Source organism: Ricinus communis, chromosome 10, assembly GCF_019578655.1.
Source record: "Ricinus communis isolate WT05 ecotype wild-type chromosome 10, ASM1957865v1, whole genome shotgun sequence".
NCBI classification, from domain to species: Eukaryota; Viridiplantae; Streptophyta; class Magnoliopsida; order Malpighiales; family Euphorbiaceae; genus Ricinus; species Ricinus communis.
The window spans coordinates 15,110,384-15,125,920 of NC_063265.1; the positions used below are offsets into that span (position 1 = coordinate 15,110,384).

Below are 15,537 nucleotides of genomic sequence, written 5' to 3' on the forward strand. Positions count from 1 at the left end.
CCAAAAGAATTTTCTCTTATATGATGACAATATATATAAAGCAGCCAGACCCAGAAAGGAAAAGGAAGAATTTATAGTGTTCGTCAATAAATTTCTTCTTTTTTTTTTTTCTTTTGGAAGTATATCATTGTAGAATCTATGTGGAAAGTACAAAGTAATGAGCAATCGAATATCTGCTAGTTGTTGAATGTTACACAGCAACTAAATCTAATGTTAAGAGAAAGTTGAAAGGGAATAAGTAGATGAGAAAAGGGAGGGGCTGCCATTCCAGAAAAATAGAAAAAGACTTAAACGTGACTGGATTCTGATAGTAATTTCTTGCTTCAAGAAATTCTCAGTTCAATTATACAATGTTACTGTACAATTCAATAATGTTATGTTTCATTATTTATTAAATAAATAGCATATGATAATAACTGTCAATAACGAACGATGATAAAATATTGTTAGATATAATTTTATATAGTTATGTAGTTATAATTTTCCCTGACAATTATATAGTTATAATTTAGGGAGAATATCAATAGTATCAAATTTTTAATTTTTTATCAAATTTATGATTTTTTTTTTACTGTATTAAAATATTAAAAATAATTATTTTAAATTATAATTATAATTTCTTTATTTTTCTTTGATTATTTTTGGATAAAATAACCAAAAACAACTAACTAAAAAGTAATCATACTATAAATTAAAAAAATAAAAAAATTATATTCTTAAAAATATTTAATTAGAAAATATTACTTTTTATTGATTTTAAAATAGTTTTAAAAAAATTTACTTACTAAGAAGGAAAAAGAGAAGCTTTCGTCAAAGGCCCAAAAACTAATAGACTTCTCAAATTGGGCCTAATCATGAAGGATCCACCCTCTCCCATTTCATAAATGCTAAGCCCAAATGTTATTATGGGTCACAGCTTGAAAGTACTATGTTTTCTATGGGCTACATACATTGGATAATTTTCTCTTGAACTATTCTGAAATTTTTTACAACTCTTTCAAGTCTCCTTTGCACTTGGAAAGAAGGAAGGAAGTATATTTCTTTCTTTCTTTTGCTTTTCTAAATATATGGTCTATAAGGCCTCTTTTTCCGAGGATGCGAACGATCAGTGACATATTACTCTAAAAGAGCTAGAATTCTAATCTTATGTCAAGACCTATATGTCAAGGAACAGTGTTAGGTAGATATTTTCTATTAGGTGTAGGCTTCTCAAAAACTAATAAAAGCATGCAAAGTTTTTTTTGGGGCTGAACGAAGATTGAACCTCGAATGTAAAGGCAGAAGGAAGCTTGACTGCAAGACTCATTTGTCAAGCAAGAATGAAAATCAGCCTTAATAATCCTATGATGCTAAGTGAAAAATTCGTTGTTCAATGAATAAAAATTGGTTATCTAACCTTTTAAAATTAACTACTAAGCTCAATCTACCTTTAAATTAATCACATAAAATTGAAGTCAACACGCATCATTCTTAAAATTTAAAATTTAAGAGGAAAATAGAAAAATACCTAGTTAATAGTTTGATGTATTCCCATATAAAATGTGTATAACTTTTTATTGATAAACATAGTTTATTCCGTGTTATGTGATTTATATTTTTTTATCATATCATAAAAATAAAATTAAAAAAAATTATTGCTACATAACAAGAGATACTCATTTGAAGTTAATTTTTTAAGGTATATTGCTAATACATAAAAATATTAAAAATTAACTGTTTAATAATATTTACTTTCGGGAGTGAAAAATTTCAGGTACAAGTCTTACTACGTGTTCATTTTTTGCTTTTATTAATCATTCAGTTCAAAACCTATTGGCCTATTTTTGTTAGAGGCATTCCCCCTCTTTAGTATAAAATAAAAAATAAAAAAACCACATTCACATTAGAATAAGTCAAAACTACAAAAAAAAAAAAAAGGACATTTCATATTTGGACTTATCCCTAAACTCAATCCTCCACATGAAAAGCAGCCGGATTCTTTCTTGGCTTCTTCCACCAAAGCCCAGTTAAAATCAGAATCGAGTGGTCAATAGTTAAAAACTTTTCTTTTCCTTCTATGAAAAAAGAAACCAATAAAAGGCGGAGATTCAGAACATGAAGAAATTATCTTTGCACAGCGGGCTGGCTACTGGGGAAGAAGAAACCGGTCCAAGTTTTTGGCATATTTATGCATCGTTGATGGACAATCGTGCCTTTGTATTAATTACGCATTTATTTATTTACAAACGCCGTTGTTGCGTCGGTGGGTCCTCAAATCCACTTCCGCTGATCCTCTTCCAAAACCTTGATTATGACATCTAAGCATATGGCCGGGATTCTTCCACGTATCGTGTTTTCATTGGTTGCTGCTCTGACGGTATCTCAATGACTCGTACCACGTACCCCCTTTATTTGCCAAATACCAATTTCACTGTACAAGGAAAAACGATAAAAAATTTAAAGGACTCTTATTTTACGTTTAAATAGAAAAGAAATGAGTGAATATATATTTTAGATTATATAATTATTTTATATATTTTTATTAAGTAAGTGAAAATGTTTTGTCTTTAATTAGTATATATTATTATTATATAATATATATAAGAAATTAAGTACTCATCCTACATGGTAGATTTCTAATGGACCCTTTAGATCAAACTAATTAAATTAAATAAATGAAGCTGTATTAGAAATTGATTTTGATACAACTTAATTTTAATTTTAATTTTATTTCTCCGAGTTAATAGGCATTTGTGAAAGCCTTTTGAGCTCTTTTGTTTTTATTAGTAAACTATAGAAGCACCAATTTAGGTAGAGATATATCATGCAGCGCTTTGCGTTAATAAACTAGAAGCATTAAATATGGGCTGCACCAAGTAAAATTTAGGTGTGGGCTAGCCAGCCGGCGGAATGGGTCATGACTCGTGACTCATGACTCATGACTCATGACTTATTTAGTAGCTTTTTTTTTTTACTGATAAAATAGTAAACTGCTATAAATAAATAAAAAATGATATACTGTTTTATGATTAAAGATAGAATGATTAGTTACATATTTAATTATTTAAAATGAATAAATATATATATTAATTATATATCAATTGAAATTATAAGAAAAATATACAATTTTAGTTAGACAAGACTTCTGTTCCATAAAAAGAGTTAAGGAGGAGACTATTATGGCATGTGAGGGAACCCCTTTCAGTCTGCTACTTTTAGAACAGGGAATGGTCTGAAAATGGGCAATGATATAATTGCTAAGGACAAGCAAAAAGCGAGCTGGGTCCAACTCCATGAGTGTTAAACGAAAAGAAAGTGATCTATTGACATTGCCTGAAATTGGACCCAGAGTATCACGTGCTCTGTTCTTTCAGTTTTATGATTGAAAGAAAAAAAAAAAAAAAGAATCTCTAGGTACACTCAGTGAAAAAGGACTTTATATTAAACTCAAAATAAATAAATTACTTAATCAAATAAAAAATCTATTAAAGTTTAATGGGAAATAATTATAAATATAACATTTTATCGCACTTTTTTTAATTTCTCAATAAATTACATTATATATATGTTAGTGTAAAATAAAATAGTGCTTGAATATATAAGATGCAGTTTTTTTTTTAATTGGTCAAGAAAAATACATAAACACTTAGAAATATAATTCAAGTAGCAATAACATATTATTATTAAAAGTGAGAAATTTTGAATTATTTCTTTTTTACATTAAATGAATTTTTAATAATTTAACATTTAAAAAGACGATTTATATAATTTACAACGAATGTTTATAAAAATGCATGATGAAATGGTCCCATGCAGGACTGTTTATAATAAGTAAGTAGTAAGACAAATTATTGAAATGTCTGATTAGGTAGTTACTATTATAATAACCATAATTAACTTTCTTAATCATTCATCAATAACCGAACAGAGCAGTCGAAATGTGTGTGTGAAGCTTCTTGCTACCTATAAGCCGCAGATATTATTACCATAAGGCCATTGCAATAATACAATTTTGTCCAGCAAAGGACTCTATCATTATTTACATTATTCTTACTCTCAGAGAAAAAAAAAAAAAACAGTCTAAAATTTTATAATCTATTTTAATTATTTTTTATCAATTTATATTATCTCAAAATTATTTATATACATTTACCGATTATTAAGAGAGTCTTTTGGATTTTATACTAGAACAAGAAAAATAATAGAAAATTTACAAAAAAGACTAAAATGAGGCGAAAATACGGGGACGATAGGATGTCTTGAAATGAGAATAATACAACCGGATCAGAATACACAAATCACACCCTTGGATCGATAATGATGAAAAAGAAAAACCAAAGATCGACGATTACAGATTAAATAACAGGATAAATAAAATACCCTCAAGAGATACAAATAAATACACCAGAGAAAGAAAAGCCGCGTGGCCACCGCCACCACCTTCATGCCATCCACTCGCAACCACCGTTATCTTTTAGTAGTCAGTGGTAGGGAGCTGCTCATGGGTGCTGTGGATGAAGAAGAACTCATAAACAAGCCCAGCAAGCCCACCGCCAACTAAAGGCCCAGCCCAGTACACCCAGTGATTTTCCCAGCTCCAGCTGACCAAAGCTGGTCCGAACGACACTGCGGGGTTCATTGATGCACCGTCGAATGCTCCTCCCGCCAAAATGTTAGCACCAACGATAAAACCGATAGCGATCGGTGCAATTGTTCCCAAACTTCCCTTCTTTGGATCAACGGCAGTTGCATATACGGTATACACAAGTCCAAAGGTCATCACGATTTCGAAAACAAATGCGTTCCATACACCAACTCCAGAGGATAGAGCGAAAGCTGAGGTAGTCTGCGTTGTGCAACACCATATCAAAATTCACGATCAGTTTCAAATAATTAACAGAACTCGTAAATATTTAGCGTGTTCCAGTTATGGCGATGACATGATAGGTTTAGTTACTTACCAAACCGCCGGTACTGAACTTGAGAAGCAAGCAAGCGACGGTGGAGCCGAGAAGCTGAGCGAACCAGTAAAGAATACCACGTAGAAGAGTGATGTTACCGCCGACGAAAGCACCAAAGGTGACAGCAGGATTGACATGTCCACCTGAGATGTTTGCACCAACGGAGACAGCAACAAAAAGAGCGAATGCGTGAGCTATAGCGGCGGCCACGAGACCAGAAGGAGTGGCTACGCCGTTGTTGGTGAGCTTGTTAAAGGCCATACCGGAACCTTCTCCGGCGAAGACAAAAATAAGAGTTGAGATAAACTCAGCCAACGCCGCCTTTAAGGCGTCGGGCTGAGTCGCCTCATGTGGATGGCCAACGGCGATGTTTCTGATCGGCATTTTTGGATCAAACGCTGGCTGTGGTCTTTACTTGCGAGGCAGAGACTAGAGAGTGGTCCTGTGGCTGAGTGTAACAATACTGGTCTCCACTTCTCAACTTATATCGAAAGAATCGTACAGAGAAACCTGTAATAGCAGGTAACCGGTTACAATTTTGAAGATGAAAATTAATATTTTAAAAGGGGATTGGTGGACAGGGTGTAAAAGGTCTTTGATTGGTTTATTTTAAAATCGGGCATTACGGGGGGTTTATTATTGACACGTGGATACCTTCCATGTGGGGCACGTAACGTGTTGCTGATGTGGATTTTCTTGTCTTCTCTGTTTGGCCTCTGGAAGGATCCCTTTTTTTTTTCTTGTAAATTAATTAATTTATTTCTTTTGGTAGTTTAATCCATAAAGGTGATACTATTTCCTTATCTGGAAAATAAATGATAATTAGAGGATAATATTTTCCTTTTCTTTTTCCTGTTACTACCAAATAAACTTATACAAGCAAGCAAAGTAGGTTATATTTCAACCTACTGATTTTGGAAAATCTCTTATGTACATTCCTTATTAAAATTAAGTTGTGTATATTTCCAAATGATTTAATTATTTAAAAATATCGAATTATACTAAAGTAGTCTCATATTTTAAACAAAAATTAAAATTATATTAAATATAAATATTAACAGAATGAGCTGAATATATTTTTTGATTCGATAGAAATAGATATTCTATTATTTATAATGTTAATGAACTAATCGTAATTTATAAACTAGAAACATAGAATATGAATAATGAATTCCGAGAAGGTAGAATAAAAATTAATATGATAAAATATGATAATAATATAATCAAGTGTAAAGTAGTCAAATCAAACAAAAACATTCAATAAAAAAAGTTTCTTACCCAACTCGTTTTTTTTCTTACAACACGACATTCAAATTTTGATTTTTGAATTTTTTGAACAAAAAATTAATCCAAGTTTAAATTAAATTTGAATTTTGCCAATTTAAAATCATATTTACTAAAGGGGAATTCTACTAAATGTTGGAAGAGGAAAACCACCAAAGATCCTCATCTTCTTGAGTTTTGTTAATAATATAGCTGCATTTCAACTAAACACAACAATTCTTTTATGGTAAATACAATTTATAATTGATTAAAATTCGAATATCAGCTACATAGAAATTGAAAAGTTAATAACATGTGAAATTGTAATGGTTTTGAATTAGATATATACTTATTTTATTTTGATAATTTTAAATAAATTAGTCTTTTATGCCAACATTTGATACAATGAGAGATTAATATGAAGAAAAAAATAATTTGTAAAAAGAAAGTAATGCAAATACAATTCATTGAATAATTTCTTTAATTTATATTCACAAAATATTATTACATAATTACCTTGCATAATGTGTTATTTCTTTTAATGGAATTATAGTAAGAATGCCATAAACATTTTTCAATTACATTTATGATTTTAATGAATTAGAGAGTGATTTTTCACCCGGATGAAAATCATTTTTCTTTTGTAATTGGATGATACTATTTTGGAATGGATAAAGTTGCGTGCAGAGAAGCTAAAATTCCCTTGAATTAAATGGACATTATCCAATAAACTATATAAGAATGGGTTACGTCTACCCTGATTTTATTTAATTGTTTAATTTAAAAGCTGATAGGCCTTTTCACGTTTTATAGTTGAGTAGAATCTTGAACGGATAAACCCAAAAAATGAGAGCTGAATAACAATAATAAAATATAATTTTAATCAACTTATAATAAAAATTATTATTGCACTCGGAGACTTGGTATTATCGTGACATAATCAGGAAAATATAAAAAATAACAATAATTTATGATTTGTATGAAATCATTCGTATTGAAAAATTATAAAAAATTAATTTTTTATTAATTGAAGTAACTAATAAAAATTTACTAATTGAAATGAATTATATTATATTTTTTTTATGAGATTTGAACCATTTTATTCTGAAGGTATTTAGAGAAATTAGTGTTTTTATTGATGTATTAACAATCCAACTTTTTAAATTTTAAAAAGTTAATTTGCAGATGAATATAACATTAATTAACGCACGTTGATCACTAAATTAAATTAAAAAAGCTCTAATAATTAAACAATCCGAGCATAAATTTTTTAAATTAAAGTAAAATTATATATTTATTTTTATTTCAATATTTAATAAGAAATCAATTAAAAAAATACTTTTAAAGAGAAATTAATAATTAAATGTGAAATAGAAACATAAAACTTTTAGCCAAAAATTATGATGATGGAATCGAGCGAACAGTTATGATCCACAGTACACTGACATGTGCATATGAAATTAGGTAACTTTTTTCTTCAACAAGCTTCGATTAATTTTTTATTTTTTATTAAAAGAAAAATCTGTTACAAGTACTTATCCAAAATGATTGCTAAGGAAAATAAAAAAATATTAAAAGATTTGTCCGTATGAATATAATATTTTTCCTTCAACTCTAATTAAAAGTTTTTCTTTTTGGCTGAGTAATTAAAATATTTGAATTGAAATCCGAATCTATTGCTTATAAAACTGAAAGTGGATATTCTCCAAAAGAGTTTTTGTTTTTATTTTTTTTTATTTTTTAATAACTAAGAAATTATGGTTTATATTTAAATGAGGCATCAAATCTTTTATTTCAAGTAAAATCGGGTGTTCAAATAACTCCAGCCTCTTTATCGGCTATTTAGTCGGTTATATTTTTATCTTTATAAATTGATTATTTAGTGGTATAAAATCTCTAATAATTCTCTCTTTAAAAAAATAATAAAAAAATAAAATTTATTTTCAAACAATAATATGTATTTAAAGATATCTATAAAATCGATTTATGTCTTAATATTAATTTGAGCTTCAAAGCTAGAACTATCTGGCTTGTCTCAGTGATTGACAACAGTGGCTGCTCCATGAACCTAGAATTTTCAAGATTTGAAATTTGAATTAGATAGGGAAGCAACTTTTTCAGGATTGAGACCAATAGCTTCATCTCTTTTGTTTCATCATAAAATACACTAACAGTAAGCATATAGAGTTGGTTTCCTGTCAGTTGTATCAACTCATGAACAATCCTACAATTCCTTGGCCCATTAGAGCAATTATACAATATTCATCATACATGCCATTAATTTTGTCACTATCAAATATTAATTATCATTGCTTGGAATATCTATATTAAAAATTATATTATATTTAATTAATGTTTTTTTAAAAAATTACTTTATTTAAGGATAAAACATGACAATAAAAATAAAATAAAAATAATAAAGCTGAAACAGATATTTTAGTTATGAAATATTTAATGTGAAATAATTCTACCTAATTTGTTAGAATATAATTCAACTATAATGCATTTTACACAAATTTAATTTTGTACACTTCTAAATTAATTTTTACTTTATTTTTAAAAGCATATAAATAAATTTCTTAATTTTATAGATTTTTACTAAATTTCATTATTAAAGTACATAAATTATAGATTTACAAATAAATTTCTTAATTTTATGGATTTCAACCAAATACAAAGCTAGTTAGCCTTAAACGAGATTCAAGGACTGTTAGTCTTACTAAGAAAAAGTCATCCATTCTCTTTTCGGTATGTTTCACTTGCACTTTAACTTCCGAACATTAAACAAATAAATTTATTCTTTCAATTCATTTAATATATTAACGCAATAAATTTTTAAAAAATTGTTCTCACATATAAATGTTTAAGAAAAAAAATAAAGAATAATAAGTAGGTATAATTTTATATTTATTTTATGAAAATAATTTGATTTTAGTGGCATATTCTATAGTGTCTAAACTACATAAATTTGAAGCATATAAGGTGGTAGGTAATAGTTTGGCTTCATTGTGATTATTTTTTTGAAAAAGGTTCCCTCCTGCTAGCTAAAGTTCCCAAAGTTTAATTTGAAGTTTATGTGAGAAGTGACAACTACTCTCTCATTTGATTTAATATTTGCTTGGGGACCCTTTTAATTCCATTCTTTTTTTAGGAAAAAGAAATCCGGACAAAATTAGGTAAAGCTATTAAAAATATTGACATTTATTATTGTTATTGGATAATTGGATTTGACTTAAAAGGAAGGAGAGAATTTATATAAACAAAACAAAACAATAGAAGACTTTTATTTTCTTTTCCTGAGTTGTATTACTAGATGCTTACCACCTTAGGATGCTATTGTAACAAAATCCTTTTGTGGTACCATTTTGAATCTTAATAACTATTCAAACAGAAAATTGTGTTGAACCCTCCTCATCCCTACGCTAAAAATTAACGTTTTCTAATTTATTTACCCTTTTGAATAAGAAAAGCATGGAAATTTGGAGTTTGTTGCTATTTAAATTATTACTTTTTAAATAATTAAATGACAGTTTTTATACTTATTTAAATTGAAATAGCCGAGTCTTTAATCCATATATCAATATTACATATTAACTTTTAAAATCCTACAACCAAAATTAAAATTCGAAATGACCCAGAGAATTAAGAAGTAACGTAAAATTCCATCATGACATCACTAAGACATAGACTAATCACACATTTTTATCCGCTAGATGGTTATAACAGAATTGCTGAACTAAAAATATATTTTTTTATTTTTATAAGTGACAACGGTCAACTGTCGGATATATATATACTCATATTCTATATGCATAATCTAAATTCTTTTTAATTTGAATACTGTTATTCTGTTAAAATCATTTTAGATGACTAACTTAATCGTAGGAAAATCATTCTGATCACAATTCGAGTGATCTGCTGACCACTTTTTTGTATGGCTTGACAGGGAACTCGAAAGAATTGCCCACCAAACTCTAGACGAATCCATATATATATATATATATATATATATAGAGGGAGAGATAGAGAGAGAGAGCATTTCTAATCTATGTATCGGTGCACTTATGCACTGTCTAACAGCCATGCTAAATGAATGTATTTTAACCAATATTTGCCAAACAAGGCTTACAAGAGTGAAAAGAAAAATACGATTGATGAAGATTCTACATACATCAATATTCAAGAGATAAAACTTCCATTTCCAAACGCTGTACTGCTGCTTTGGTAGCAGGCAAACGGAGATGGAGAAGAGACCCAAGATCGAGGGAATTGCCACGAAGAAAAAGTGAGGTGGGTGGGACCATTCAACTAATAGTGAATACTCCATCAAGAAACTTGTATGTTGCAGGCTTTACTTTATTTTATTTTGTTGGAATGATAAGAGGCGCACAAGAGCTAGCAATCCATTGTTTTTCTTCTTTTTTCTTTCTCACATTGACTTAATACCATTTGACTGGTCCTTAGGGTTTACATTGATAAACCAGTTATATGTTTGATTGCAAAGGAAATTGGAGGATTCTCTTTCTTTAATTAGCACTTTGTTTACTAACTTTATCAAATGGGGATTTTATGGGCTTTGATTCTGAGTTTATGCTATTTTCTTAGAATGGATGAATAATTTGCTCAACTCTCACATGATGCAATGAGGGAAATCTAAGTGAAAATGATAATTTCGTTTTTAAACTGTAATTTGCTTTATGATTTTAGACTTTCTATTATTTTGAGCAATGAAGTCCAATCTCATGCAAAAATACAATTGGATTTCTTTTTTTTTTTTTTCTTAATTTGATTGTTTGAATCTTAGCATCTAAATTTAAAGTAGTCTTACCCAAATTTGGGTTTAACTTAATTATAAACCCATAAAAAATAAGAAGTAAAACTTTTCAGAATAATAGGTAGCACCAGCAGTTTTCTAAGAGAATTATAAAATATATATTTTTTATATAAAATTATGCAATACTATCAAGGTATAAAATATTTGTATATATATGTGTGTTACTTTTCTATTAATTGTGATTTATCGTTAAATTCATATAAAATATCTTATAAAATAAAATAATCTCATCTATATATCTGAATAATTTAGCCATTTTGATTTAATTAATTTGATCGGTTTATGCATTTTTTTTATAAATTTTATAAGTTAAGTAAGATTGGATTTTCAATTTTATGTTTCTTGAAAAATTTAAAATTATGAATATAAAAGTACAGCTTCAATATATGCTGCATTTGTCCAGTTTTCTTGATAAATTCTAAAATTCATTTTAGATGCTGAAGAGAAGGAGGGACACATGAGATATACGGGAAAGGTGGGGCCAAGAAAAGAATCGGTGCATGTTACTTAGCCAGGCTGGAGGTGGTGATTGGTTTAGGCATTATAAAGCAACAAACCACTAATTGACAGCTGTCCGGTTTCACTTTTCAGTAGTGGCGGGGACCCATCACATGACAATTAGACCCCTCAAATATCACCAGATAATTGTTGGTCCCCGTAATCTACAAAACTATATTATAAAAAAAAAAAAAAAAAAACTTATCGTAAAATTCTCCAGCAATTATTTAATTTGACACAGTTTTGTCACTGTGATGACTTATACTTTTTAACTTTACAAAAAAAATAAAAAAATCCAGGCGAACTTTAATTATTTATTCAAACTTGAATTCTAGTGGACCGACCAAATTCTTGAATCTATGTCACAGGACAGACGAGTCCACATCTAGCAGCAATTCAATGCATATCCGGAGAACAAAGGGGCCCAGCCCAGGCATATATAATACAATATTAATATTAATATATACGAGAAGGAGAACCCTTCTTCCTCCTCTTCTCTCTACCTTGTTATTTTCATTTTTTTTTTTGTCTTGTTTCATTTTCTTTGGTTTTTCTGGCTACAGGTTTTGTTTTAATTTTATGGATGACATTCAAATACAGATAGATATCTTGAAATTTCCATATTTTCAAATGGTGCTTGAATCTGCTTTTATGCCACAATTCATGCTCAATTTATGCATTTCGATGTTCTGCTTCTTTTTGTCAACTAAAAAGAAGAAGAACAAATAGTGACAATGATGCTATGGTATGGTTGTAGAGCCATAATTGATTCGAGATGTGATCTAAATTTTTATTATTGCTGCATTAATCTCAGAGTGGAGTGAAAGAGACTCAAGCAATGTGTGATCTTAGTGATTTTATAAGAGATATACTTAAAAAATCGTTTTCCAAAATTAGAATTCATATTTTTACAGTTTGGTGAAAGCACTTCAACCCTCTGAGCTACCACTTTAAGCGGTATTTTATATGTATTAATTATAAGAATATAATTTTAAATGATACAATAGGGAATAAACATACTGATTACATATATAAATTCTGTTCAGTTTTATGGCTTTAGGGTTTTTAAGTTATAGATTTTTAGTTAATAGTCTTACTAACATCTTTCAATACTCACAAGCATACTTACATATTTGATCACCTAAAGACATATAAAATTTGATAAGTTAAAACTACAAGATTACGAGCTAAAATCTTCATTAGCATCCAATCTAAGTAGGAGTTTGAAAATCAAAGAGAATAAACTAGAAGTGGGGAAAAAAGAAAAGAAAAAGGAATCAAGCATACTATACGTCAAAGGAAAGGCCAAAGAATTTCTAGATGAATTAGCAGTCAGAAGAACACATCATTAATGGCTCAATCCTTGATATACATAAGTCCAAAAGGATGATTAGAGCCGTCTACTTATCAGTTATCACCATGAAAAGGAGACTTAAACTACTGCAGAATTGTGATAACGATAAAAAAGAAAAAGAGAAAAAAATGAGGTAAGAGATATCCTCCTCTTATAGCCACACAAAGTTTCAGCAACACCCCCAATGGCTTGCGGCTACTGGACCACCTCTCCACAAAAGACAGGCCCTTTAGCCATCAACACTAGAAATGATGTTCCTCCACTAAAAGCCTTGCCTTGTGCATTTAGTAATCAGGAAAACGAGACAAAATGGATGACACCATTGTGTTGTGTGGAAACAATTAAGAACTGAGCTTTAATAACTATAGGGTTGGAGAAATGAATTATGTTAGGTTTTTGAGATTTGGTAAGAATTAAAGATATTGGATCATATCATCAGTTTTCTTTTATGGCTGTGGTGGCTGCTTCTTCTTTGAGTGAGAGTCTCAAGCTATGCATGTAGTTGGTTGTTATTGCTAAACTTGGGTTAAAAGACAACAAGATTATCAACTAATTTGATTGTCATTTTAGCTAATTAAATTTGTCGAGGAATCACTGTCGAACTTTTAAGGATAATGATATGTACTTCTATTCGTGGCACCCAATCAAATCTTTTCAGTCGAAGTGGGTGACAAATTCATACCTGTAAAAATAGTATTGAATTTGAAAGACTACGAATGTACTCATTCCCTATTAAACTATCGGATTTTACTATTAAAATGCATTATTATTATGCATTATGCACTCTCCAAATATGAATAAGGATATCTCACTATCCAATCTCATACTTCTGTCCCTTCACAGTTTTGATCCAAGTAAAGACCATCTTCTAAAATTTCTTTTTTCTGTCTTGTGGGGATATTCCAAGTTGAAACTTACAAGCATAAGGTTCACCATGCGGAAAGTTAAGACTTTAAAAGAAAAAAAAAAAAAACATGAAATCAATTAACCTGGCCCAATCGTTGCCTTCAAGTTCATGCCCACATTTCACACTAATCAGAGGCCTAGAGTCCAAAACTTGGTTAAATCAGAATGCTATGCCTGTTTACTTCAATGGGCCTTTACATCTAATTGAAGGTATCTCAAAGTAGAATTTTGTCCACTAGAATTGAATTTGCCTCCAAGTATTCATGGCATTCCTAAAAGGCCTCGAGCATAAATTAATATATGCACCAAAAGAATTCTCTATTCTTTTGCCCGTGTTTCCATACCATATAAATGTAAGAGAAGAGGCATTCTTTTACTTTTTATTTAATGAGGCTGCAGTGTAAGCTACATGACAATAATAATTAGTAAATATAAATAAAATGATATTATTAAAAATAATTAATAAAAAAAAAATATCAAAGAGTATGTAAAATAAGATAGTAAGAATTCTTTCTAGCTTAATTAAGATTTTGAATATGCAATTGGATAAGACTTTTAAGATAATATTTTATTATCCGTAACGGTTTATTCGATACGTTCTAGATTAATTAGACTAATTTGGATATATGTAAAGAAAAAGAAGAAGGAAGTTTTTAGGCTTTAAGAAAATGCAAGATTCATGTGAAAAGAGTCGGATAGTTGGGACTTCATTTTTTGTCAGAAACTAGGCAAGCTAATGCATATATATAACAAGAAATGATTCTCTAGAAAATACTATTTGTGAGGCAAATTGCATCATGTATCATCAGGCGAACCAAAACAAAATACATGTGAGTTGAGCTTCAGCTAGTTGACATCTTTCTTTCTACAGTTAGCCAAGTAAATGCAACAGTCAATAAGGCCAATTTGATGTATGGGAACTTGCTTAGATTTAGTGAAAAAGCAAACCCTTTTATTTATTTTGAAGAAATTGCTGGTGAATTCACACTTGGCCCAATGGTAAAACTACCCAAATCAATCAATAACACATAGGCATAACGATTGTAAGAAAAAAAGAGATTCAAAAATTAACAATGGTATGGAATGCTTCTGCCCAAATTAAAGGCAAGATCATGAAACTCATTTATGATGGTGCTTTGAGTAATTGCTTCTGGTGGGAAAAGGACTTGTCCATCTTGATTGTTGAAAAATACATATGATATGGTTATTATTAGGTGCTTGAAAAATTTGTTTAAATAGCAGTGATAATCCTACATTATTGGAGATAGTGGGTTGTCCATACCTGCCATTAAGCCACTTACAGTGGGATTTAGACTTTGTATATGTTTATTTGCTGTGAGTGTTACACCAAAAATCTTTTGAAATTTATGTTATGATGCTTATATCACTTGAAAACTATTTATAACTTATTTAAAAAATTTGTATTATTTATACAGTACTAAAAGAAGTGAAGAAAATAAAGAACCTGTCTGCTGATATGAAGAGGAAAAGATTTCTGTATTGCATCATCATTGTGCCTTTGAACGTTTTCCTGGGTTTCATTCTTTTTCCTAAAAGAAAAACATCATCACTTTGTTAGTACAAATAATACTTGATTTTTTCGACATTTTCTTTTTTAGTACAAATGGCCTAACACACAAGAGAGAATTTAGAAAATTACAGTAATTCATTCTGCTTATTAGAGGAATTAGGGTTTGAGGTAAAGTATAGGAAGTTTCGTGCACTGGAAACACACTCTTTTT

General features: G+C 29.5%; 1 protein-coding gene across 1 annotated transcript; it reads right to left on the minus strand.

Moving 5' to 3' along the window:
* Positions 1-4,207: 4,207 nt before the first annotated feature.
* LOC8283972 (aquaporin TIP1-1) lies at positions 4,208-5,366 on the minus strand. The gene is given in 2 exon segments (NM_001323764.1): positions 4,208-4,825; positions 4,941-5,366. Coding segments are annotated over 2 exon segments (756 nt in total). The 5' UTR covers positions 5,325-5,366; the 3' UTR covers positions 4,208-4,453.
* Between the last annotated feature and the right edge of the window lie 10,171 nt (positions 5,367-15,537).